The 25,748-nt window shown below is 37.0% G+C and overlaps 1 protein-coding gene across 1 annotated transcript in view; it reads left to right on the top strand.

Annotated features, from left to right (window-relative positions):
• The window catches only part of PRKAR2A (protein kinase cAMP-dependent type II regulatory subunit alpha), a 62,602-nt gene that overhangs the window by 12,926 nt on the left and 23,928 nt on the right, over positions 1-25,748 (top strand). Inside the window, exon 2 of the mRNA XM_086618892.1 lies at positions 12,689-12,724. Within this exon, the coding sequence (XP_086475018.1) occupies positions 12,689-12,724 (36 nt within the window). The remainder of the gene's footprint in view (positions 1-12,688; positions 12,725-25,748) is intronic.

The following is a 25,748-nucleotide window of genomic DNA, read 5'->3' as shown; positions in this document are numbered from 1 at the left end:
TCTCATCCGTAACTGCCCACGTTAATTCTTCCTTTCTGTTCTAGTGCAAACTTGAGCAGACCAGTGGTGTATCACTGATGAAAAAGCTAAGACCAACCTTTTTTTTTTCCTTTGTGTTGAAACAGACTGGAAGTGCTGCGACAATCGGTGATCATCGATTGGCTAGTTGTGGGCTCAGGTTTGAGACTAAAACCTTGCTCTGTCCTCTGATTATATTTTTTTGTGTTGCCCTTCCACCATAAAGTGTTCTAAAATGGTGGTAGATGTGCAAGTACAAGCTTGAGACTGGCATGTATGTATGCCCTAAGCACACACAATTGTGCCTTCCCCTCCCGTGTAATTCACGTATTTGTGTTGGAAGCTGTACTGAAGCTAAGCAGTATCCGTTAAGCCAATTAGTCTATCGGAGAAGGGCACTTGTAGTGGGTTGATCCAGGCTGGACGCCGGGTGTCCAGTGAAGCTGCTCTATCCCCTCAGCTGATTGGGGGAGAGAAAAATGTAACGAAAAGCTTGTGATTTGAGATAAGGACAGGGAGAGATCATTTACCAGTTACCATCAGGGGCAAAACAGACTCGACTTGGGGAAAATTAATTTATTACCAATAAAAATCAGGGTCGGATAATGAGAAATAAAACCTAAATCTTAAAACACCTTCCCCTCATCCCTTTCTTCTTCCTGGGCTTAACTTTACTCCTGGATTCTCTGCCTCCTTCCCCATAGGGGAATGGGGGTTGTGGTCAGTTCATCACATGTTGTTTCTGCCTCTCCTTCCTTTTCAGGGGGAGGACTCCTCACACTCTTCCTGTGCTTCAGCATGGGGTCCCTCCCATGGGAGACTCCTCCAAAAACTTCTCCAACATGTTCCCATGGGCTGCAATTCTTCATGAACTGCTCCAGTGTGGGTCCCTTCCATGGAGTGCAGTCCTTCAGGAACAGACTGCTCCAGCTTGGGCTCCTCTCTCCACGGGTCCACAGGGCCTGCCAGGAGCCTGCTCCAGTGTGGGCTTTCTGTGGGATGACAGCCTCCTGTGGGCATCCTCCTGCTTCAGTATGGGGTCCTTCATGGGCTGCTCCCCTCCCTTCTTCTTCACTGACCTTGGTGTCTGCAGAGTTGTTGTCTTACATCTTCTCACTTCTCTCTTTGACCGCAGTTTTCTCTTGTGCATTTCCCCCCCCCCCCATCCTTCTTAAATATGTTATCCCAGAGGCACTACCACCATTACTGATGGGCTCAGCCTTGGCCAGTGGTGGGTCTGTCTTGGAGCCAGCTGGCATATTGGCTCTGTTGGACATAGCAGCTTCCCACAGAAGCCACCCCACCTCTACCAAAACTTTGCCATGCAAATGCAGTGCAGCACTAGAGTTAGAACAGTTGGATTGTGATGGCTTTCCGTTCTGATATTTCTTCTAATTGTGGCAGTGTATCTATATCTTAACGAGCAATGAAGTTTTGTTAGATTTGTGAAAAAGTGTTTGTTATGATACTGTGGCAAAGATAGTCAAGCAAATTCCCCAAGAAAATGTGTGTTTTGTGAAAAGCGAGTGTTGCTGTTTGAAGAGTTCCTACATTCCTTTTAGCTACTGATAAGATTTAAATAACTTGCAATAGGTGAAAGATCAGTTTCATGGTGTAAGGACTAGTTGTTTGTATTGGACAGATGACTTTAGTTTGTGTATATATGCACACACACACACTTTTCTGCATATAGATTGCTGATCACTGCCCCATTTGTCAGAAATTTGCAGACAGTACAAGCTGAAAGTATGTAGATGATTGGGAAATGATGTTACCATGGTTTGGCAAGGATTTGAAGCAAATGATGCTATTAACTTAGTAGTTTTTTTTTTTTTCCTTAAAAAACAGTAACTATATTGTTCATTCTGGAATAATTACTCTGATATTGTAGGAAAGTGTCTTAAATCACTGAGCATACCTGTTAATTGAATTCTTTTATTCAGGTGCTCTTACATGCTTGGCAAAGCTTGAGTTTCAGATTGTTATAAATGCTTTGAGCTTCACCACACAGTTTCAGTTGCACTGAAGACAGGGGTTTTTGTCCTTTGTGTATGTGTTAGATTTGCTTAAATATCTGTCGTAATGAAAGATGTGAGCATTCAGTTGTATCCATTTGTTGACTCCCTTTAAAAATTACAGCTGAATATAAACAATATTTTGCTTATAAGTAGTTTAAGGTGCTAGTAAACTGTATTAGGTATGGGTGGCATTGTAAAACTGATGATGATAGTAAATATTTGATTTTTCAAGATACCTTTTATGTCCTGATATCACATTATTTAAAGACATTATCAGTCTCAGTAGGACTTTATAATAAGCCTGCCAAGCAGCTGCCAAGTGCAGATAGCCAACATTTACATTCAGTGTTGTGTGATGGTAGCTGTGACATGATTCTGATTAAAAGCTTGGTCTGCACACTGCAGATGTCTTCTGAATATTAATGCGTACTACAGACGGAGCAGATGGGATCTCTTTAAAATATTGTGCAGTGAATGTAAAATTAATGTTGGATTTCTGGTGGCAACTGAGAGGCAGTAAAAATTACTCTTTTTTTCTGTTTTTCATTGCTAAACCACAAGAATATCTGAGTATCATCATCATCTTTCTTTACAGATAGGAGGAAATAAACTCTTCATTATGCATTCAAATAAAAATACAGCATTATGCCTTGCTGAAGTTATCTTAAATGCCAAATGTACCTAGAAAAATATTAGGAGCGCATGCAACATTTGCTGTGCCTTAAAATATGCCTCTGCCTAAAGGACAGATATGAGGCAATAGATAATAGTTGAAATGTAGGATGTCTATGAGTTATTTGGGGAGTTGTTCATTGAGAAAGGCCGTGCAAAAGTATATATAGGTGTAATTGGGATTTGAAGATGTCATGTGAGGTGTATTAGGAAAAGATCATCCTGCATCGGAGGGGTACTATAAAATGGGGAAATGAAGAAAGTGACAAGAACATCAGTGCTGCACTGCAATAGAGCGGGTTGCAAATCCAAAGTTAGCTGTCAGAGAACAGCAGCAATCCAGCTGTGAAAGTGTGTGGATTAATTACTGAAGTACTTACCATGCTTCTATTGCAGCTCTTGTGATATGGAGTAAAGCCTTGGTAGTGGGAATATTTGGAAATAATGGGGTAAGTGTGGTATTGAAACAAAAAGTAGAAGGGTTTCTATCTGAGTGGTAATTGTAACTTTCCTCTTTCTGCTGCAGTTGTCTTACCCGCTCAGGCAGAATGCAAGTGTGTGGGAAGGGAGTGAGTGGTTGTGTACAGGTGGAAGCGGTTATAGGAAAGACAGTGATAGGAGGTGCAAAGTATGTAAATCCAGTACATTGTTTAGCTCACTAGTGTTATTACCAGAGCTGTGACATGCTCCTCTCCCACCCTTTTCATAGTTAATTTTACAATAGCTTATATATGAGGCTGTGTAAACACTAAAGCCAGTGCCAGCAATAGCATTTTCTGCTTCATCCATATTACTTTAATGAAGATTTTTTTTTCCTTCAGATCTACATTTGGATTATGTTTGGCTATTGTAGTTATATTGCCTGGCTAATGTTTGTCTCAAAGTTACTGACTTACCTATAAAGAAGAGGTTCCTGACTTCAGCAAGGGTACTTGTTTAAGTGATACATGCATACTTTCAGAGAAGTTGGCTGTGTGTTATTCCTGAGCATTCAACACTCATTTGATAAAAGTGTTTTTAAAGCACAGACCACAGATTGAGAGCAGAATTGCCCATGAGGTTTGGGAGAGGACAGCAGTGACTGGGGTGGGTCACTGAGCTGTGTCTGGACCTCAGTCAAGGTGGTTTTGGTGATGTCCCAGACCACAGCTGTGGGTGCCGTTTCCCTTAAGGAGTGTGGAAATTGCCTGGTGAATCTGATTTCTCTGTCAGGAGAGGCCTTCAGTGGCTTGTTGCTCTCATTAAAAGTCTTCATAATACTGTTTAATGCATTCAGTTGTTAAGGATAATAGTGAGACTTTTTAATTAGGCTTCTGAAAATGGAAAAACAAGTCATCTTGGCTGATTTCAGTGGCAGATCAGGAGTGACTGAGACTATGCTCTTTGGGCCAGTGACTTGTGTACTAGACTTATGCTTAGCAATGGCTCTGTGCTGTGATAGAATGCAAATTTAGTAATAGTGAAATGTATAAAAATTTTGTCTCAGGTTTATGTGGGTGTTTTTGTTTGTTTTAACTTTATTCACATATCATTCACCTGTATACAGTTTATTAATCTATGGAAAAGATCTATGTAAGAGGCACAGTTGGAAATAGTAGCTTACTAAACATAGATGACTTTTTTTTTGTGACTCATTTAGAAATTATCTCCAGGATTTCTAAGTATGTTTGGTGAAACTCAGCTTTCCAAATAAGCCAAAAGAATTTTAAGTGTTATTAATTTGTAACATAGAGCAATGACTCTGCACCTTATAACCAATCAAAGAATAAAAATCTGACCAAAAGTCTTTACGGTTCGATGTTTTAAAAGATATGAAGATGTGAAGTTGTCTTCTCAGTGTAAAAAATCAGTTGAAATGTGAAAGTGTTGCTTTAAAAGAACCGTACTTGTCACATTCAAACGTCGCTTTAAACAGCACGTCTGAAGTTTCTACCGAAAGGATTTCAGACAAAATTTGCCTTCATTACATTTCAAAGATCTTAAATATCCAGAAGTGTTAATCCTCCCGCCTCATATATCTGTGTGTTCTGGTCGGATGGGAGTCTGGTAAATAGAAGTGAAGTTTGAAAGCCAGACTGGTAAGATAGAAGGGAAGAGTCAAGAGACTTGGAAGAGGCTGTCCGTCCTTTGACACTGCACCTAGACATGAGGCTGAGTTGCTCATGTTTCTTACTGATTGGGAAGTGCTCGTGGTTTCCTAGGTAGGATGCAATTACCTTTTCCTGTAAGAAACATTTATTTTAAGGAAACTTGTAGTTATTTACCTTTGATGTGATGTTTCTGTTACTTATAGTCTCATATTCGTCTTTGACCCTTTCTGGCTTTTTCATTGTCAGAGAATCCCTGTGAAAGTAATTTCCAAATATGTTCAGGATCTTTACTTTTTATAATCTGCTTAATGTTGGGTTTGTAAGCCTAATGTCATTCTGGCTCTTAAAACTTGTGATATTAATGTGACTCCTTTGCTTCCCTATCTCTGAAATGCCTTCCTCTTTTAAACTTCCTCCTTAAAACCCAAGCAAATTTCCCTTTTTCACTGACTGTGTCTTGCTTTGCTGTACCCTCCAGTGTCTTGCCTCTTCTGACAATACTTTGAAGACTTGTCAGTTACTTCTCAACTCCCCTAGTTCTTCGTGGCATCCTTCCTTTTCTGTGCAATGTATAATTTTTGTCTTTCTAATCCTTGAAAAAATTCCCAAGTCTTTCATTTCAGTCCCTGACAATCTCTGTTGTATCAGCATGTGGTTATATCTTTAATCACTGTGAAATGTATCCTTTTAGCTGAGATTGTACCTTAGCACTGAGAATTTGTCTAATTTCATGTCTGTAAAGTGAGTGCATGCCTTATTGCTATCTTTTGGTCTTCATGATACAGGTTACTCTCATAACAAATCAATCAAAAAAAAAAAAAAAAAGAGTGCTGTGTTTGGCTAGATGTCTGAAACGTCACCAAGAAATAGGAGAGGGCTGCATGGGTCGTGCTATTGCAATGTCAGATAATGTGGAGTGCTGCTTGATAGGCATTCATTCTCCTGTACTTAGGCTTCTGTCAGGCTATATTAACTCCTGAATTCTGAGAGCAGGGTTCATTGCATAGCAGTCATGGTCCTTTTTGGTATTGAATTAATATCCGTGCAGAAACATAATCAAAATAATACCATGCATGACTTCAAATTCAGTCATGGAATGAGAATATTGAAATAGTGATGCATTTTTTTAAAATGCCTTTAATGGAAAACAAACAAAGCTCTTAACAGCAGTTCTTGACTAAGATATTATAAGCAGAGGTTTCCCTAAATTTCTTTGAGAGTTAAGTAAAGATTTATGATTTTCTTGACTTTATCTGCTATTTAAAGTCTGTCCATTCCAGAGGACGTATTAATTAACCCAAAATAGCACAACTTTAATAACTTTGTAAAACATCTTTTTTTAACTGACATAGATGGCTTCCTTGTTGACTCAACTTTTTCCTTCAGAAGTAGTTGTTACATTCTTTCTGTCAGAGGGATTCTAAAATCTCTGAAAGCAAGGATCAGGGGCTCCCTTAAGATGAGACTTCCAGACACTGTTTTTCCATTTTATGTCAGTAATTTTTAAATCCAAATTAAAAAAAAATCAATTAAATTGAGGACCAGGATGTATTGCTATGTTGTTGTTATGTTTCATTATCTCTTGCTACTGATGAGAGCTTTTTTTAAATACTGGGAATGAAAAGGTATCTATGCCTCTATTACTTCTGCAGCAGAGAAGAAAACAGTGTTCACTATTAATGTAATTTTCTTGATGGTTTTCCATCTTAATAGATGGAAGAGTCTCTTACAGAGAAGTGTGTGTGTGTGTACACAGACAATCCTGACCACAGTTTCCGTTTTTCTGCCTTTTTTTCAAACGTTCCATGTTCGTCCTCTGAAAACTCTCTACTGTTCCCTGACCTTTTGTCTTCCTCTGCATATCTGGCATGCTTCAGTTGACACCATCAGAATCTCTCCTGACTGTCTCTAACCGGGTTCTGAGCTTCCATCCTCTTCTAGGGGACGGGAATAGAAGGAAAAAAAATTGGCACCTGTAAAAGTCTTGTCCATTTCTGTCTGTTTTGCTTTTCTGAAAGAAACGTTGGCATGTGGACTGTTAGGTTCCAGAACTGCCTCTGAAAAAATGGCAGTAGTTTGTAGCCCTACTCGTGCTCCCCACCTTATCAAGCGGAGATCTGGAAGGGGTTAGTGGAATTTGCCACTGTCCAGCAGGCACATCCTGAAGAAAATCATGGATACGTTACTATTGTATTAGCAATAGCCACAGGATAACCCATTATTTTACTTATTTGTTGAAAGACAGGTTCGGATTTGCATTTATTAATGTATGATTGCATATCTGATAATGAAAGTCGTTTCTGCTATAGCATTACTTTTAATTACTAAAAATCCTAAAAAGTTGATAGTTGAATTTTTAAATTTTCTTACAGTTGTGATGGTTTGTGTTCATGTAAGTCCATTAACATCTTGGTGTTGCAGAAGAACAGTTTGACAGCTGTAGTCTGGCACTTCCTTATCGTAACTTGATATAACATTCCATAGAGACAGTCACGTCTCAGATTTATGCTCTGCTCTGCTTCTGTTATTTCAGCTTTAGTGGTTTATAGTGTCAACTCACATGTTGTTTAGATAATCTTAATTGACTTGTTAAATAAGAACAGTTTACATTCTCTTTCTCTCTTTGTCTCTGTTCACATAGGTTGATTTTGTGCCGTGATTCAATGGGAAGGTACTCTGGAAGTCACCGATTTCTGCTAATTTGTTTTATTAAAGCTGGTGTTTTATGCCTATGTTCTATGAACTCCGAGTACTGTACTACTGAATTTATGCAACCTATAGTAGACTTTGCTCCATCTTTCATCAGGAAATCTTCAGAAAATTGTTGAGCTCATTAGAGTGTTACACGAAAGATGCGTATTAAATATTTGTGTGCACAATAGCTTAACTTAGTCTGCTGCTGTAAACTATATCCAACATCAGAAACAATCAGCATGTGGGGACTTTTTTTTTCCCCAGTTGTAACTGGGAGGTGTTCACAAGTCTCGTAAAAAGCAAAGTGCATGTGGAGGAAGAGAAATAAAGTTCTAAAGGTATCCAGTACAGAGTGGTAACATCTCATACTCTAAGCTCGTGTCTTGAATGCCAGTTCTTCGCTTGTCCCTGAATTTTTTTCCTGTGACCCTGAACTGATCTTTTGAGTTTTACTTATCCTTTCTGTACGAATTTAATGTTGTTAATATGTGTAAGAAGAGGATAGCAATAGCTGGGAGAATGTTTGTTGTAATTTTTCTGTTCATTTCAAGGTTTAGCATCTTCTGTAACTGTTCAATGCTTATGAGTGGTATAGAGAAATAACTTACACTGCTACGGTAGTGGTGCAACTTTTAAAAAGCTTGCTGGTGTTTTTCACCAGTCACTTCTCAGTGCACTGACAAAGAAGAGATCCCACGCGCTGCAGGAAAAGCGTTCTTTTAGATTTGATTTGTAAAGTTGGAGAATGATTTTACTGTCACTTGTTTGGCTTAATTACTTTAATTCTTGGTTTAGTTTTGAAAGCAGGGGTAAAAACAGGTAATATATGTGTCCTTTTCCTTTTGTATACTTTTTTTCCTGTGTGGCTGAATTTTAACATCTGCCTCTAACCGTAGTCAGAATCCTTGTAAGTTAAGGATGGTGAGCCAAAATCCAGCATCAGCTATTTCAAAGAAAATCTCAGTGCCAAAGCAAACTGAATAATAGTGGAGAAGTTCATGTTTTTTCACTTTTGGAAAGAATTTTTTAAAAAAATATTTTTTTTAAAAAAAAGCTATGTTTGAGGTTAATTGTTCACAGCATTTTCACATACCAGTCTCTGTTTCTGAAATTTATATCTGTAATTTTTCAAGTAAGAAAATCAAATTGACTGTAGCCACTAAGAAGTGATAGTATAGCTGCATGACAGTAGTGCTGTTTGATATAAGGTACATTTGTGAATTTAACTAATGGGATGTACACTACTGATTTATTTATGCAAATGATTCAAATAATTTTTATTAAATAAATGGAATGACATACCTCTCCTTTGAGGAAGAATAGTTGTGCAGTCTTTTATTAGCAAATACATACGTGACTAATTTTTGCAGAGTTAGCTGATTGAAGGTAGTATAAAATGTTTTTGAAACTGGTAAGCTGAGCACCTTTATAGCATTGTTTCTTCTTTAAGTGTTTATGATCTGTATGTGGCATTCATATATATATGAATGAATGCCCACTATTTTCTTTTTTCTTTTCTTTTTCCCCAGCACAGGAAAAGGAGAATGATGAGTGAGGTTAAGTGATAGTGACATAAAGTTGATAACTGCTTATTTAATAAGTATGATTTAAACTAGAGAACTGACTGGTTCTACAAATTGCAATTGTAAATAAGAAAGAATCCTCCAGCCAGAAACATGTAATTTTTTTCAATCTGAAACAGCCCCTGTTAAGTGTTCCTATCTAGTGCTTAATTCGTTCTGTGCCTCAGGACAGTATGGAAAATATGCACATGTTCAGCAGACATTTATGATTTTTCTTGAACAATGGAGTAGGATGGCTGTCCTGAGTCAGTCCTGGCAACACTGTGGAATGCATAACTTGATCTGCCTTCCCACTGCCGGTGTCACTTGCCTTTGGCTGCCAGGGAGGAAATTGGGCCGTTTTGGTCTCTTCTGGTACAATGGTTTAATTTACCTCGGTTTCTGTTGTGTTTACCCAGTTACTGGGTCTTGGCTCCCATGAGCCAAGTGAAAACAGGGACTGTGCCAAAGGTATGAGACATTTTGAACTGAATATTGCTGCACCTGAGGTATCGACATAATGGAGAGTTTGCAAGTGCAATCATCTGGCAGCAAAATCTTTGAATATCGTTATAATTTCTGCAATTAACAGATAACTGACCTGAGACATGGCCCATTAGAGCTGAGGAGGGAAATTCTAAATGTGGGTAATAAGTAAAAATAATTGTTTCGTGTTTCAAAACAGCAATTTCTTTTTATTGTTGAAGATACCAGCTCTACTGTGGTACCAGGTTGCTGTGCTGGATTCACTGTGTTTTGTTCCAGTGTAGGCAGAGGTGTGCTCTAATGGCTGTGCTGGTGTAAGAGGTTAGTTACTATTAGTGTATCCATCCTTTGCTTTAAATTAGATGCCCTTTAGTGTTCAGCCTAGGAAATAGGCTGGGTTAACCGTAAATATGTTATTCCCCTCCGCCCCATCTAATTTTTTGGAATCTGTCCACAGACTGATCTAGGTTATGTGGGACCTTCAACAGTTGTTCTCTCAGCAGTCCTTGATGCCAGGGTTTTCTCCATGTCCTTCTAATGACAAAACACAAGGATGCCATAGGAGTGGCTATGCTGTCTGTGCAATACTGAAAAACAAGGAGGGCTTTTCATTGGTAAGCTAGAACAGAAGAAAATGCTAATCTTCTGTAGTAGGAAATGTCAGATTTTATCTCTTTAGCATAAAAATAGTCATCTTCTTACAACATATAAAAGTGAACCTGAAATTTTATACATGTTAAAACTGTCACTGGTGTAAGAAAAGCAAACTATCATTTTAATCTTAAAAGCTTTGTGGAGACAGAATAACAGTGCTCTCTTAACTGTCCTTAAAAGGTTGTGTTTTTTTCTTGTTTTTAACATTGTGGAAAACTTGGTGCTGTTTTGATGACATTGAACCCTGCTATGGGATAAAATAATCAAGATTCTAAAAGAAGCCGTAGTCTTTGAAAAATGTATTTTTTTTTTTCCCTATGCTACCCAAAGTATGTCAGAGTTTTCTGTGTTGTTAGTTCTGTTCAAAGATGTTAAAATCTTATTCTTAAACATGAGTAAGGAATGGGTACGGTAGTCAAAACGTGGAGAAGAAAGTCTGCATTGCAAGACAGTGCCTGAGATAAAATAATGTTTTACTTATGGTGTTGATTAGAAGTATCCAAATCTGTATATGAGACTAGTTAATCATTTAGCTGAAACTGTTACAACCTAGATGAGGTGCTTTTACTGCAAACTTATCAAATTATGTTTTGAACTTAGTATTTCTCTTGTAATAAATCATTTTGTAGTGGGAACTGAACTAATTGGTTTTGGTTCTCTTGTTCTTCAATGTCTTAGAACTGGTAGGCTTTTGTGAGTTTTCCTATTGCTTAAGTTCCAAAATTGCTTGTCAACTTTGAGCAGTTACCCAGTTAAACTAGCTCAGTAAACTAGAGATAAGAATGAATGTACTGTTGCAGGGCAGATGAATGTCTAGAGCAGCATTCTGTCACAGCCGGTGGCTGCAGGCAGGCCTGTGTGGAAAATTTAAGAACAGGGCAAAACGTGAACATTTCCAGTTCAGAGAGTTGCATTTTTTGTTTGTTTAATAAACTAGAGTGGGTCTCTGTTCCAAATGCCTGTCTCCCCTTAAGGTGATAAAAACTTCTTGCATCCATGGTGTCCTTTGACCAGTGCAATATATGCCGCCGTTCTTTGCAGGAAGGGTTGCTGCTGTCAAAATTGGTTAAAGGTGTGAAAATACCTATCTTGAATTCTCAGGTTTATCATTCAGTGTTTTGAACCTCTTCAAGCTCGGTGTATGAAACGTTGCGCCAATGTTATTTTCATAAGGATTATACCATGTTGTAGAAGTTTAGGTCTTGATCTAAACTGTAAAATTCAAAATAATATTGCTTTTAATCCTTAGCTTCTTGTTAAGCTGAGCCTTATTTCCATGTTGAGAGATTTGGCTGAAAACTCTGTGGAGGTAGCCTGATTATTTTTCTCCCCAATCTCTTCTTTCTTCTGATTTCCTTTATCATTACAAAAGAATACATGATAATGATTTTGATCTTGTTTTTCTGGTATTAGTTATGTGTTTTAATATAGACACAGGTGGTTTTTAATGCTCAAAAGAAGCTGAGTTCTTGTGTATTTGCTTAAGAAAGCATTGTTCTTCATATTCTGGTGGTGCTGAGGGGCTCAAAAATTTCTAACTTCTAAGAAATGATGGGATCGTTAAGATTGTGGTAGGATGCATTTAATAAATCTGGCTCTGTGATGCACATGCTTTGATGTGGTATAAAAGCTCATCTCATTCCTAAATGTTTAAAGAATGGAATAGAAAAGTCACTGGTTGTATCAGGAAAAATGCAATTATCAGTTGAGGGGAAGAGAAATGGGAAAGCATGAAGCGTGCAGAATAAAATTGCTTTGGTTGTTAGTGGTGAAGGGGAGCACAATGTTTTGGTTTTGTTCTGGGTGAAGTTTTACAGGTGGGGGAAAGAAAACTTTATTAAAGGTTGGCTTAATGTTGTAATATATGTGAATAGTGAAAGTCAGGAAGTTCATCCCAAATTAGAGATAAAGTTTAAATACCTAATAGTAGGAACAAAGAAGCAATGAAAGAATGGATCCTCCATCTCAGAATTTTTCAATTTAAAGGTATGCCCTTAGGGAAGATAGCCTTGGTCAAGGATAGATAACTGGAGTTAGTATGGGAGCACTGCCTGAATAGTTGCGTGGCTGGTGGTGTGCAGGAGTATAGAATGGCCTGGGCCAGTAAGTTCCGTCAGCTTTTGATCCATGTTATGTATGTATAGCTTGAAAGATTTGTAGTAGTGCTAAATGGGCTGGGAATTTGATGAGAGGTTAAGATTGGGTAACCTCTGTAGAGGTATGTTTTTTCAGAATTGGGTAAAAAAAGTCTCAAAACTGCTTACCCTCCATCTTAGCATATAATGATCTTCTGGAAAATCAAGTTTTGACTTTGAATAAACAGTTATTGGCTGGCAAGTAAGTGGATGAAAGCTTTATATTGAACCTTTTTTTTTTTGAGAGAGAGAGATTTATGAGACTTGTGTAGTAAAAATGTATCATGATCATTCAAGATGATGACTTTGAATTTGTAATAATAAATAGCGTTTGTAATTTTGATTTGTTTATTTTGCAGCTCCAGTTGTTAACCGATACAACAGAAGAGTATCAGGTATGATTTCCTTTTAAGAATTCAATGTTTCTGAAAAAGTTTTGAAATGTGTATTTGACTAAAGTAGTGACATTAAAAATGACCTTACTCTTTATCATTGCCTTACTTCTTATACTTCTTGCAGTATTTTTATTTGAAATAATGAGAGTTTTTTCTTAATTCAGTGTAGAAACCAGTGGGCAACACGTTGAGAGTAGCTTAGAAAACAGTTCTGTGGGTGATTACAGACTATCAACTGCAACTTCAGCAGTAGTAATGATTCTGTCCAGAAAAACTTCCCAGAACTTTTATGCAACACAGTAATTATGGCAAAGGCTTGCTTTGCAGTGAATTGGAAAAGTGGCAGCTGCTTTCTGCTGGAACACGTGTTCTTGATCTTCCATGTTGCTAAGAATTTTATCTCTGGTTAGAATACAGAAATATGGGGGGGGGGGGGGCCTGGGGGGGTGGTGGTGGATGTCCCCTCTTTGCGTTGTTTTAACACCTTGCTTATGCAACTGATATTTAAAGTTGTCGGATTTGTGGCTGTTCACTTGTTCTGGAGACACAGATCATGCTTTTTTGTTTGTTTGTTTTCTATCTTAACCAATATTAAATGCTTTAATGAGCAGCTGCTATTCCCAAAAAATTCTTGTAAAAATTGTTTTTAAACAGTGTCATGTGAACAAAATGTTAAGTGTAGATAAGAAGGTATTGTATTATTTTTTCATTTGAGGTGCAGTGTAGATATCTTTGCATATGTTACTACTTTTTTCTTCAAATATTTAATTGTAACATTTAACTGGTCTAGAAAGTCATTATGGTTCCGACTTGAAAAAACGTCTTTGTAAAAATGCCAGCGTGTTCAGTGTTTTCTCTCTAGTTTTCAAATCAAGTTTACTAAGTTTGTAACTTGTGTGTATTATCTGACACGTTCTTTGGTATGATAGTTATGGTGGGACATTGTTGGTAATACACATATGGTATATAAATACATATGAGATAAATACTTATTTAATTTTATGTGCAAAATGTCCTTATACCCCATGCAGTTCAGTTGCTTTGCTCCTAGTTGTTTGAGTATGATTAAGAATATGACACTGTGTTTATGCCACTACATATAAATAATTGTGAATATAATGAGAACTTCATAACTCTAAAAAATTGACAGTGCTGATAGTTTTGGTATCTTACTGCACGAGAAATTTAGACAAGACCAAACTGTATCTTGAATAATGGAGTTTGATACTTTAATAGTAAATATTGAGAGTCATACATTGTAGAGTATCTTAATCTTGAGAGTCCCAAGACATTTTCATATCTCAGTGAGTTGAACTAATATTGATTAGTTTAATTAGTGTTAGTTTAATGGAACCTGCTGATGGAGTAAAATCTTAGAAACGAAAAGTGAATACATCTCAGGTTTAAATTTCCATAAAGGCTGAATTATTCCTGAAGTTAAAAAGTTCAACCTTAATCAGAGGTTAGTTGTAATCTTTTTGAATCTTCAATGCTGGAATATAATATTGATGCTCTCATAGTACTGAGCTATTCTGTGTTTAAAAACAGGTTCCTTCACTGAAGGGTTCTAAAGGTTAATGGGAACAGCTAAACAGCAAATGTAAAATTGAACTGCTAACTTAGGCAATTAGATTAAGGAGGACTGTTTAGATGCTTAATAACACTGCTGCTCCAAGAAGAGCTAGAATAATTCAGAGTTTACAATACATGTTAGAATTCTCATAGAGGCAAACATTAATAGAATATGTATATTTTATTACTGTGTGTTAAATACTTTTCACAGTTTTTTTTTTTCTCCACTTTCTATGTATACACTGTACAGGTCATGATCAGTGTGATGTTTTTTAAAATGTGAGAGAGATGCAAACAGCACTCATGCCTATAAAAGGAGACTCCATCTTCCTTCTCTTGGCAGGAAAAGTACAGAAACATACTGGTTTGGGGTTTTTTTTGTACTCCATACCTGCTGTGTCTGTCAAGAAGTTACCCAAGTAGGAACGAGACTGGCAGGGTTCTCCTAGGTTATTGAACTCAGCCCCTGCTATCGTAAGCAACCACATTTTATAATCCTTTGCATAAAATGAATGACTTATTTGTTGGTTTTGGTGCTCTGAATTTTATTTGATTTCCTTCTTAGATGTGTTAGGCTTTAAGAAACTTTTCATTCTGCAATTTTTATAGGATTTTGATTTTCTTTATAAAAAAAAACAACCATTGTATTATGGATTACTCTCTAAATGTATCTATTTTTAACTAATGAAGTAAATCAGAACAAACCATGGAGAAAAAAGCTGACACTTTTTTTTTTGTAATTGCATTTTGCGTATTATTTTCTGGTCTTCTATTCAGAAGAAATTTCTGCTAGTCCATGTTGAACCTTGTCAGTCCTACCAGCTGTTGTCATCAGTGCAGTGTATGTTTGTAAGGGGAGTAAAGAGCAGAGCTGAATTGTTTGCTGGTATCAAAGTTTACATGCTCAAAATTTTAGATTTGCAGTACTGTGGAAGAACAAAATAGGAGAACTACTTAAAAACTGACATTGGACATACTAAAGAAAAGACTTAAAGTTCAAGTAGGAATTTTTCTTTTCTTCTAAGCGTTTGGCTGTCTAGGGAATCATGGCATTGCTCTCATTGTTCAGTAGGTCAAGAATGAAAGAAAAAAATAATTTTAATTAAAGGAAAAGATAATAAAGTAATGATCTACATTATTCATCCAGTTTAGGACAGGCTAATAATCATTCTGGTAAACAATTCAACTGGATGTGTGTTCTTGGAGACTAACAATTGTTTATGACCCTCTGTTACACAGAGCAGTTACAGAATCCATTTTAAACTGCTTTATTGATGTCCTTAATATTAAATTTGAAGTGTTTACTCCTAGTCGGTTGTGATTAGCTGTCTAAAGATAGCAAGATGATCATGATTCCCTTTGTGCACTAATGCAAACTCTAAGGATATATAAACTTATAGAAAAAAACATTTGTAATGATTACTGAATTTTCATTTAGGTGTTTCGTTGTGAAACATCTAAACCTGGGGCTCTTGACTGTACTGCAAGTACTGCTTTAATGATTGTAAATACTTAGCTGTCATTCTGTAAGACTTACTCAACATTTTTTTGTGTTTTCTGACACATGGCAAGAATTGGTCAGGAAGTTTATTTTTGCACTTTTCAAAAACTTTGAGCAAATTAGTTTACTTTGAGCTTATGCAGTACCTCAATAAAATAGTCCAAGAAATCAGGATTTAATAAAATGCTTGACAAATGGTAATCTATTAGAAAGGTCAAGCTGATCTTGTACATTAAAATATAGCTTGTTTATATTCTTTTTGTCCAACAGAACAAATTTTATTTATACATCTCTCAAATCCACCAAAATGATGATACTGCTTTCATATCCCGTAAGTGATAGTAGCACATTCTCACATACTACTTCTTCTTTCTCACCCTGTAGTACTGAGAACACAGAGATTAATTCTGCTCACTTATGCTCCCCGTTTCTGCGATGTTTGCTACTTATTCATCTCCTGGGTTGATGTGTTCCCTGAGGGGCGGGAATGGGTTACCTTGCTTGTCATTAAACTCTTCCAGGCAGTTCGACAGCCATAAAGGCTCTGCAGGGAATCACATTTGCTTCTTGACCAGAGAAACATGGCTTTGTGCACTGATCAGAGATTGAGCCAGCAAAGCAGGGGTCTGTGGGTGGGACGGTATGAAACTCCATGGACTGTGCAGGAGGATCATCCTGGAAAAGAGGGACTTATCTAATCACGTTCATGGAATTATTTATAGAAGTACAGAGTGGTAAAGTAGTGTTCTCATGAAGAGAAACAGCCTTTTCCAGGAAATGCTAGGAGAGAGAAAGAGAAATGAGAGCTTGGTGTTCCCCTAGAGATGTATCTAATTAATAGATTACTTGTGTATAGCATGTTTGGCCATTTAACGTGTTGACGTACCATGGCGTGCACACAAACCCCAAGCATTGTGTTGGTCAGTTCTTATTTGTATACAAGCTGGTGGCTGACTTAATTAAAATAATCCTCTGTTTGCAAAATCGTAAGCTATGCCTATGTAGAAACTAAAAAAAAAAAAAAAAAAAACAAACAAAAAAAACACAACCCAAAAAAGCAAACCAACCCACTAATTTTTAAATATCCTAGCTATGGGATGCCATAGACTGTGGTGCCGTGGGCAATTTCAGTGCTAATTACCCACTTGAACAGTCATCTTGCTGCTGCTTTAAGTGAATTAGCAATGTCTGAGCCTCCTGCTAGCATGAGTAACTCATGTTACGCAGCTTGCTGACAAACTCAGTCTGCTGAGGTTTGGTTTGGATGGCCTGAAAACCATACAGATTCCTTCCTCCCAAGAGTTGGACTGTGTTGAGATGCATACTTGCTTGATTACATTTCTTGATTTTCCTCCAAGCATAGGAGCTCCTGACAAAGTTTATTTTGTTAGTCATTTCCTTTTCTGTAGTGAAGTATCTCAGCCCTTGGTTAGTGACTACAGGGTGCAAGGAGGTGGGAGAAATCAGTGATACCTCCTTTCTCGAGCAGTAATATCAAAGCTATTTCAAAACTAGAGGGAAGAAAACATTGATATTTGTCCCACTATGACAACCAATATGTAACATTGAGAATTTTGCTCCTGGCAGTATATGAATGAAAGTTAATTGTGGTTTTGGAATGAAGAGTGTGACGCCTACTGCAGTCTCACTTGGGCATAGTTTCTCCTCTTTTAGTTTTCGTATCTTTCAGAAAAGTAAAGTTGTTTTGCTAGATTTATGTGTTGCCATTTCTAGACACCTTTGATTCATTCCACAGAACACCCACTCTCCAGCAGACTTGCTGACTTCTTCATGGGATAGAAACAAATCTGACAAAATATGACACCCATACCATACATGTGTGACAGAAGGTTTTAATCTGTTTTCTCCAATTATTTCTGTTTATCTGAGTGAGTTGGCATAATTTCTCTCTCCTGCATATGCCTGTACTCCCTCCTCAATCTTCTTTTGGCCTCTGTGGGACCGGAATGGGATTACAGTTTTCACATTCAACAACTATATAAGGAGAATAATTAAATTATATAATCTAGGGAAGCAATATAGGATAGTTATTTCCCTAATATTTCTATACCAGCAAAGTGACATGACTGTCAGGATCTGTGACTATTTTCGTGTTAGTATAAAAAGTAATCAAGTGAACAAGACTTGCTTCAGTTAGTCCCTTTGGTAGGGCAGCTTTCAGCAGAGACTCGGAGAAGTGAGAAGGATCAGATCTGCTGTTCCTGGAAAGCAGGTGCTAAGCCCTCTCCAAAGATATGATTGCTGAATAAATGTTTACATATGTAGGGGATATGTATATCCTCTATATAGTGAACATTAATGTCGTTGGGGATGACGACATTTAACATTGTCGGTGTCCCAAACAAATGTTGGATTTGGAATCAGTATTTTCGACATTTCTCTTTGCTTCTGTCTTGCATCTGATATGACAGTATGGTTTGGGTGGTGGGTTTTTTTTAATCATCATGTAACATTTTAACGTGATATTTTTAGAGGGTGTATGTGTAGAAATAGTTATTTGAATAACATTTGAATTGATGTCCCCTGACAGTTTCTGGGTTTTTTCTTTCATTATAATGTGAACTTCCATAAGAGGTCTGTATGACTGTTTGTTCTTCAAACTCACTGATTCTTCTCCATTTTGAAAATGGGGAACTCTCTACTGTCAACTCTTCATTCTTCTGGCTCCTGCCAGAGATGAGCAATCATTTCATAAAGTAGATGTGTTAAAGTCTGATATCTCTGGGCTTTCTGGTGAGATACAGCGTTTTCCACACACCCTGGCAAGTTGAAATGTCAGGAATATTATGCATAGTAAAATCTTTGTAGTAGCTTTTAGCCTTTTAAAATGACAGCTTTAAAAAAAAATTTTCTAAGAAAGCTTTTATATTAATTATTGCCATGCAGCATGTTAGTGTTTGCTAAAGAATACAGTTTTGGGATCCTGTTAAATTAGGACACCTAAAAAGTAGCAATGAAGCAAGAAGCAACACTTTTTTCAGGAGATTGCTTTGAGTATTTTGTCTTGCAGGATACTATCTACTACTTCAGGGATAAAATCTCATCACTTCAAATCATCAAGGGAGGAAGACTGAGTGATTAACTTTCTCTGTGCCATTCTACTCACCAGACTATCTGATTATCAGAGGATGACTTGAAAATCATGATCTGATTTCTTCTCTTGCAGTTGTATAATGAATTTCTATATTGATTGTTCACCATCTTACGAAACTGATGGCATAATAACTTCTGCTGAAAGGTTTTCAGGCAGATGATAAATCGTAAGAGACTTTTAACATCAAAAATTCACATTTTACAAATGGCACAAACAGCTTTCCTATTTCAACAACCTGATGCTTCTATCATTTTTTGCTAGCCCTAATGATTGCAAAACTGATATCATAACTAGAGTGAAAATAATTCATTTTGAAAAATGTTGATATGAGCAAAAGCCAAGTGTGTGGGATGACAGATGAAAGCGGTGATAAATTGTGTGGGTGCTCTCCTGTAAGAAAGTGCCTGAATCATTATTCGTTAAACAAAAAAAAAAAGCTTGTTTTCTCTGTTTGCAATATTGGGTCTTAATTAAAAATTCTTGGCATGTAATTAGCATTCAGTGAATAATGAAAAGCTTATTTTTGGAAATTAACAGTCATGACTTCATAATTACTTGGATTTCACACTGTTGTGAATAATTCTGCTTATAATTCCTAGATTTTTTTTTTTATGACAGAGAGAGAAATAGGACACTCAGTGAGCATCCTTAATTTAAGTCAGTGCAATACCTGGTCAGATGAAATCTGATCCAATCTACTTAATGCAAACATCAGTCAATGTAAGTGCTGTAGTGGAGTAGAATTCATTCAGTTTTCCTCTTTTTTTAATTTATTCTTTCTAAGTAATTGTTTATTCTTATAGTATTATGTAACGATTAAAAGTCGTTCATCTGAAGTCAAATATTTTAACTCAAATTAGTCTTTCTTATTAATTGAGAGAATTAAGGTATAGCTATGCACATTTATTAAGTGATTAATACAGTAAGGACCAGTTTTTCAGAAGTATTCGAGTGGCAAAAGGTGCAGGTGATTAACTCGTTCATTCTTTTACGTTAAAGATCTTTAAAAAGCCTACAGAAATGCTAGTTCATATCATTAGATACATAAATACTTTTGAAAATATCAGCTTTTAGCTGATTTTTTTTTTAGTAAAATTTCATTCTCTCACTTTTTTAAGGGGTTGGAATTTTTTTTTTTTTGAGGCAAGATAGAAAAAAGGAGAATTGCTTCCCCTCCCCTTTTTGTTTTGAACCCAAGCTATTTTTTAGCATGTGAGTTAAAGCCCAAATTAAATATTCCCACGTGGTTTGTTGTGCACAAGAAACTGAAAGCAAGCACACTGGCGGAAATCTCTAAATGCATGTCACAATTCAGGCTAAAAAGGCAGTTTTATACTTTGTGCAAAACATGGTGCTATGTTGTATATACATGGAGTGACCTCGGGAGTTAGATGTGCTTCGTATTTTTCTTGTGAATAAATAAGGCAGCAGTTTATCCCTTTTTTAATGTAACATTTTAGACAAAGTCATAGATGTTATGCTCTTACACTGACTAGCATGCTTATGGCAAGTTTAGATTGCTGTAACTTACGTGAAATGGATTGAATAGTCCATGTAGAACAGAGAAGTTTAATCATACCTGACTTAAATATGAATGGATATCCCATGTATGTTCAGAAACGTCACTCGGTCATTTTTAACACCGGAACACCTTGGTGAGACTGCGTGTACTCCAAATAATGCAAAGCTTTAGTCAGGATGCTAAAAAACTAGCTACAGGGAATGTAATGGGTTTAAAGCAATCTCAGTTAGGAATTGCTGAGAGTGCTTTTATAGTGCTCTCATTTAAAGAGAGGCTTAAAGCAAGGCTTGAATTTGGTTGATGGCTTCTGCATGGGTACATGGCTGCCTGAAGCACTTACCTGATTCAGATTAGCATGTCTGAATGTATGTTTTTCCCATGTCTCCAAAATTTGGGATAGGAAGGAGTGTAATCTTAAACTCAATAATCTTCTGTAGCAGAAAAACACAGAACTAAGTGGTTATAAAGCATGCAAGTTCTAACTGATGAAGGTCCACCTAATATTAGTCTTTGACCAGACTACTTCAACTGTGTGTTTCCTGTAAATGAAATCCTGTAAATGAAAGTGGTTCAGTGAGCCACTGAAGTAGGGAATAGACTCATCCTGAAGATGAGTTGCATCAGATCAAATAGTTATGCCTTCCCCGTTACTAGCAATCACCAGGGCATCAGAGTTGCTCAGTAGCTGCACAGAAATGGGGGTAGCTGCTGGGTTTTTTTCTTCAAGGGATTGGTCAGTAGGCTTTCATGTTCCCTGTTTTGCCTGCGTGGCAAGACGGGAAGCAGTCGTTTTGATGCACAGAGACCTGGTGGCTTCCACATCATTGCTCTGCACACAATCCTTTTGTGTCAAAGCCATGCTGGTTTTACATTGTTCACTGTTGCTCCAGGTAAACAGGCAATATTTGTTCCATTAGGGGTGATGTGATTAATTTTTTTTTAAATCTATTTGGACATTCCCTAGAATTTTTAAATAATCATGTCTAAGTTGCTGAACCATTAATTTCAGAAATGCCTTCTAACACTTTGACATCCGTCAATTCTCTATCATGGTAGGTGTCAGAAAGATGTGGAGAATTTTCTTTGCTAAATATCTGCTTTGCTCTAACACACAAGTGCTTCAGTGCACTTTTCCCAAGATGCTGAGGTTCTTTTAAAATATTATGTGCCTTATTGCAGGTTTAAAAATTCACATATCAGAATTGAAAGTATGAAAAGAAAAAATGCCTTGGTCTGGAAACTGAAAGAGAACTTCTTATTTCTAGACTGGAAAAACACTTTTTCTGTTTTATTCCTCAGCTACATTATCTTTCCTACCTACTGTTTGCAACTAAAAGCCTGTAAGATACATGTTTTGGTGTTTTGTTTGTTTGTTTTTGGAAGGTATATATTTGAGTCCTTTCTTGGAACTTGTGTTTTGATGTAAACTGAATGTAAAATAAACATTCTTCATGGTCTTTTAACTGAGATAAAGTATCACTGTTTCAGGTGCGTAAACAGGCATGTAAATGTTTTTGGTGCTTAATTTCTAGTTTTATCTGCCTTGGTTATGTAACCATTTAGAAATGCGATAAGATTTGTGTGATGGGCTAAACCAGAAGATCATTCAAGCAGAAGGCTTACTTCTACAATTGTGAAGCTGAGTGCTCTGAAATAGTAGTAGCATCATGTTTTCCAGGAGACCTTTTTTATGGATGACTATCTCATCGGTAAAGCTCTCTTAGAAGGCTTGAACAAGGTCAGCAGCATGTTTATCCATTTGAGTCTTCTGATTTCTTAACTTGCAAGAATGAAGCTTGCTTCATTTGAATTTCTCAGGCTGTACCACACAGAGTAATAATGTATAACTCTAAAGACTCTGCTGCTGGTTTAAGATTTTTGTTTAAATGTAGTAAAGGGAGTTGGAAACAGAAGCAGCAAATTTTAAGTTACTGTTTAAGATCTAAGGGGCAGTATTTTGGGTTTGGTTGTTAGCATGTCAGAGCTGTGAACTCCTTTGATACTGCCACATGGAAAGCTTTCTTATTTTTAGTTAGTCCTCTACCACGATGGAAAGCTTCCTGTTGTTTTTTAATTTTTCATGCAGACTCACCTCTTACTCCAAGGTCCAGAGCACAACAGTGTCTGATGGGATAGTGGGCTCTACTGTTGTGAATAGAGACATGGAAGCCAAAAGTGCAGGAGCCTTAGTTGTGGCTTAGTTAGCAGATGACTTCTGTGAAATCAGGTAATCTTGTCCCTTGGCTTCTCCAGCTGTACAGGAGAGAGGCTACTTGTAGAGTGCTGTATTTTATTGACAGAGTGGTTTCACAATAAGTCCTTTGTAAATTGTAGGATTTAAAATTATCAAAAATTACAGTCTAGGAATTATGTGGAATTATTGGAGTGTATGCACAAATGTGTGTTTAGGTGATCTAGAAGCATTTTATTAAGTTCTTTTTGCCAGTGTTTTATTCTATTGAAACAAAGTAGCCTAGTGACATTATTATTATTATTATTATTATTATTATTATTATTATTATTATTATTATTCAGCACCTGGCTTCTGTGAAGTGGGACAATATGACACTTTAGCTGCTTGTGAGCACGTAAAGTGGAAGGATAAGCTAAAGCACTTTGCATAACTCATACTAAAGGTATTAAGTAAAAGTTGTGCCTCTGTATAATTCAACAGGCAACCATATAAAGTAAATACAATGATAAACAGCAGTTGGTTTAATTAAAAAAAAAAAAGAAAAGAAAAAGACACGTCATGCTCATCTGGCTATACCAAAGAGGCAGAAGAGTGTAAGAGAATTCTGTCCCCAGTTTTTAATTGGCACAAGGTTTTTTTTGTTTTTATTGATCCTGAATAGGAGGAGGATTTAAATAAAGATATACAGGCTGAGGATTGTCTTCTGAAGTTTCTTTGCAGTTCAGCAGGATGCCTCCCCCCTGCCCCAATTTGCTTCTTACTTTGACAAGAAATGTCTTTCCATAGCAGATCCCAGGAGCGCGTTCTCAAGCTGCTAAGGAGCCTTTGGTCTATTATTTATCTGATGCTGTATGCTTCTGCGATGTGTGGGATGGCTGTGGTAAAGCAAAGCCTGTCAGTTAACCTGGGGTGGTTTCCAGATAGATGCTTTATGTTGCAGAAGGACTTAAGCAAAACAAAACAAAAACCTTAAACTTGAACAAAGCCTACTTGGAAATAATAATTAAGTAGGAATGCATTGTATTGTAAGTTAAAAGTGTTTTATGTTTGCCTTTAAAATCTAGTTGAAGCAGTATTGTCTGCATTGTAATGCTTTGGTTATATGTAAATATATAAATCTAAAAGAGACTGTGATTATTTACTTACCGGTTATTATTCTAGGTCTTTCATCATGAAGGTTCTTGTTTGCCCCTAGGGAAATGTACTTTTAAATACTTCGCCAAATCTTCCTGTAGTGGAAAAAAACTTTTACTTTTTGGCTGTATCATTTTAATGGCTGTTCTGCTGTAATGCATTGTCTAAGTTGTTTTACTCTATATCTGATGATAAAGCCTTTTAAATAAACACTTAAAACCAAATTTTTATTAATTTTTATGAATTTAGTAAAAATATTTAAAAAATGCATTCAGAATATGAAAAACAAATGTACATATGGAAATAGTTGTCAACCAGTTGTCATAATGCTTAAAGGGTTTATTGTATTGCCTGTACTTACATGTCTTGGGAGAAAAGATGTCTGTGGATGTAGAGCTGTATTTCCTGCAAAGAAAAAAGCCCACTTTATCATAAAAGGTCGCATTTATAATTGATTATGCAGTCTTTTCTGAACTAATAGCTGAAATGTAGTATGAAGTAGGAGTGTGTGACACTGGCATTACAGTTTTATCACAAGCCATTGTCACTGGAACTGTTGCGTTTCTGTCTTGATGGAAAGAAAACAAGCTGGAGAAGTCTGATTTAGGTAATGATAGTACTGGAAAGTAGGTAATCATACTGTGGGAATGGTTATCAAAGGTTTCTGAAGGCAAGGACAGCAAGCACTGTAATACATCATCCAGTTCTCTTAAATGCCCCAACCTCCCTAGGCAAAAACTTCTGTCTAGAATTGTGCCTTGGGGTGGCTGTGAACTGGAGTGGGTACTTTCAAGCTCTGCCTGTGACCTCAGTTTTATTACTCTTTAAAGTAGTGGGCCTTGAGAAATATCAGTAACATCCGTGTCAGAGATGGGCATTTTGAAATTGAATTAGGGGTATAAGCAAAGCTTTGGGTCAACCAAGTGAACGTTTTCACCTTTCTGCCCCTGAATTACCTGTATGTACAACAGTACAGAGCTGGATGAGACAGTGCAGGATTTTAGGACCTTACAGGTTTATCAGTGTCTCATAGACTTCTTTGCCTGACACAATGGTCTGTGCAGCTTTCCGACCTGAGCAGGCTTTGGGACCATGTCCAGAGCTGCGCCTGAACCTGTAATCCTTGCTGGACTGAGCTGATTTGGCACAGCCATGCTGAGTGACTTTGTATCTCCGTAGTTAATCTGTAACGCAGAATAACTGCCTGTGAAGAACCAATTGATTTTATTTTAATTTCCTTTTAACTTTAAATGAAACTCGAAGCTGTTTCCAGAACTGAAGATCCCTTTTTTTGCCACCTAAATTTGTTATTTCTAAATATTTCTCCACTGAAAAATCTTACACTTGATCTGACATATATGGCCATGCAAGCGGTTGTGTGTTTGAATATTCTGCGTTGGTGTTTGACCAAGTCCCAGTCGTTGTACGTCGTGTCTCAGTTATGCCTCTTTGAGAATTAAGGGTGAAGTGATGGGGTGGTGCTGCTGTGGTTGCTCCTACATCTGGAGATTTTCATGTGGCCCGTAAAGTAAAAGAGAAAGACTGGTCTTAAGACCTGAGATCCGAGTTTTGGGCTAGCACAAAGATGTTCTTTTTAACTAAAAGTTTACACTTGATTTCAATCAGTTCTCGTTAGTGAATTGAAGGCTGAAACAGCTGATTTTCCTACAGATGGCTTAACTGTTTTTCAGGTTTCAGTGTTGCTTTTCATTCTAAATGAATTCATTTCATAAATGTGTAAATTGTTCAGGTAGTGCAAATGGGTGCAGGTTCTGTTTCCCACTTGCTGGATCGAGGTATGACTCTGTCATCTGCTTTGATATGATGAGATATTTAACTTGGGAAACAAAGTGCAATTTCTAAACCAAAAAGTTCTGAGCTATCCAGCAACAGAAGTGAGAAGAAACTTGAAGTTGTTTCCCAAGTGCAGAAAATCATGTTGAGCTGTGCCAGCAGAGACCTATGTATAAGCTCTGTTTAAGCTTC

The sequence above is a fragment of the Tauraco erythrolophus genome, chromosome 12 (assembly GCF_009769465.1).
Source record: "Tauraco erythrolophus isolate bTauEry1 chromosome 12, bTauEry1.pri, whole genome shotgun sequence".
NCBI lineage: Eukaryota > Metazoa > Chordata > Aves > Musophagiformes > Musophagidae > Tauraco > Tauraco erythrolophus.
This window is presented reverse-complemented; position numbering and strand designations above follow the sequence as displayed.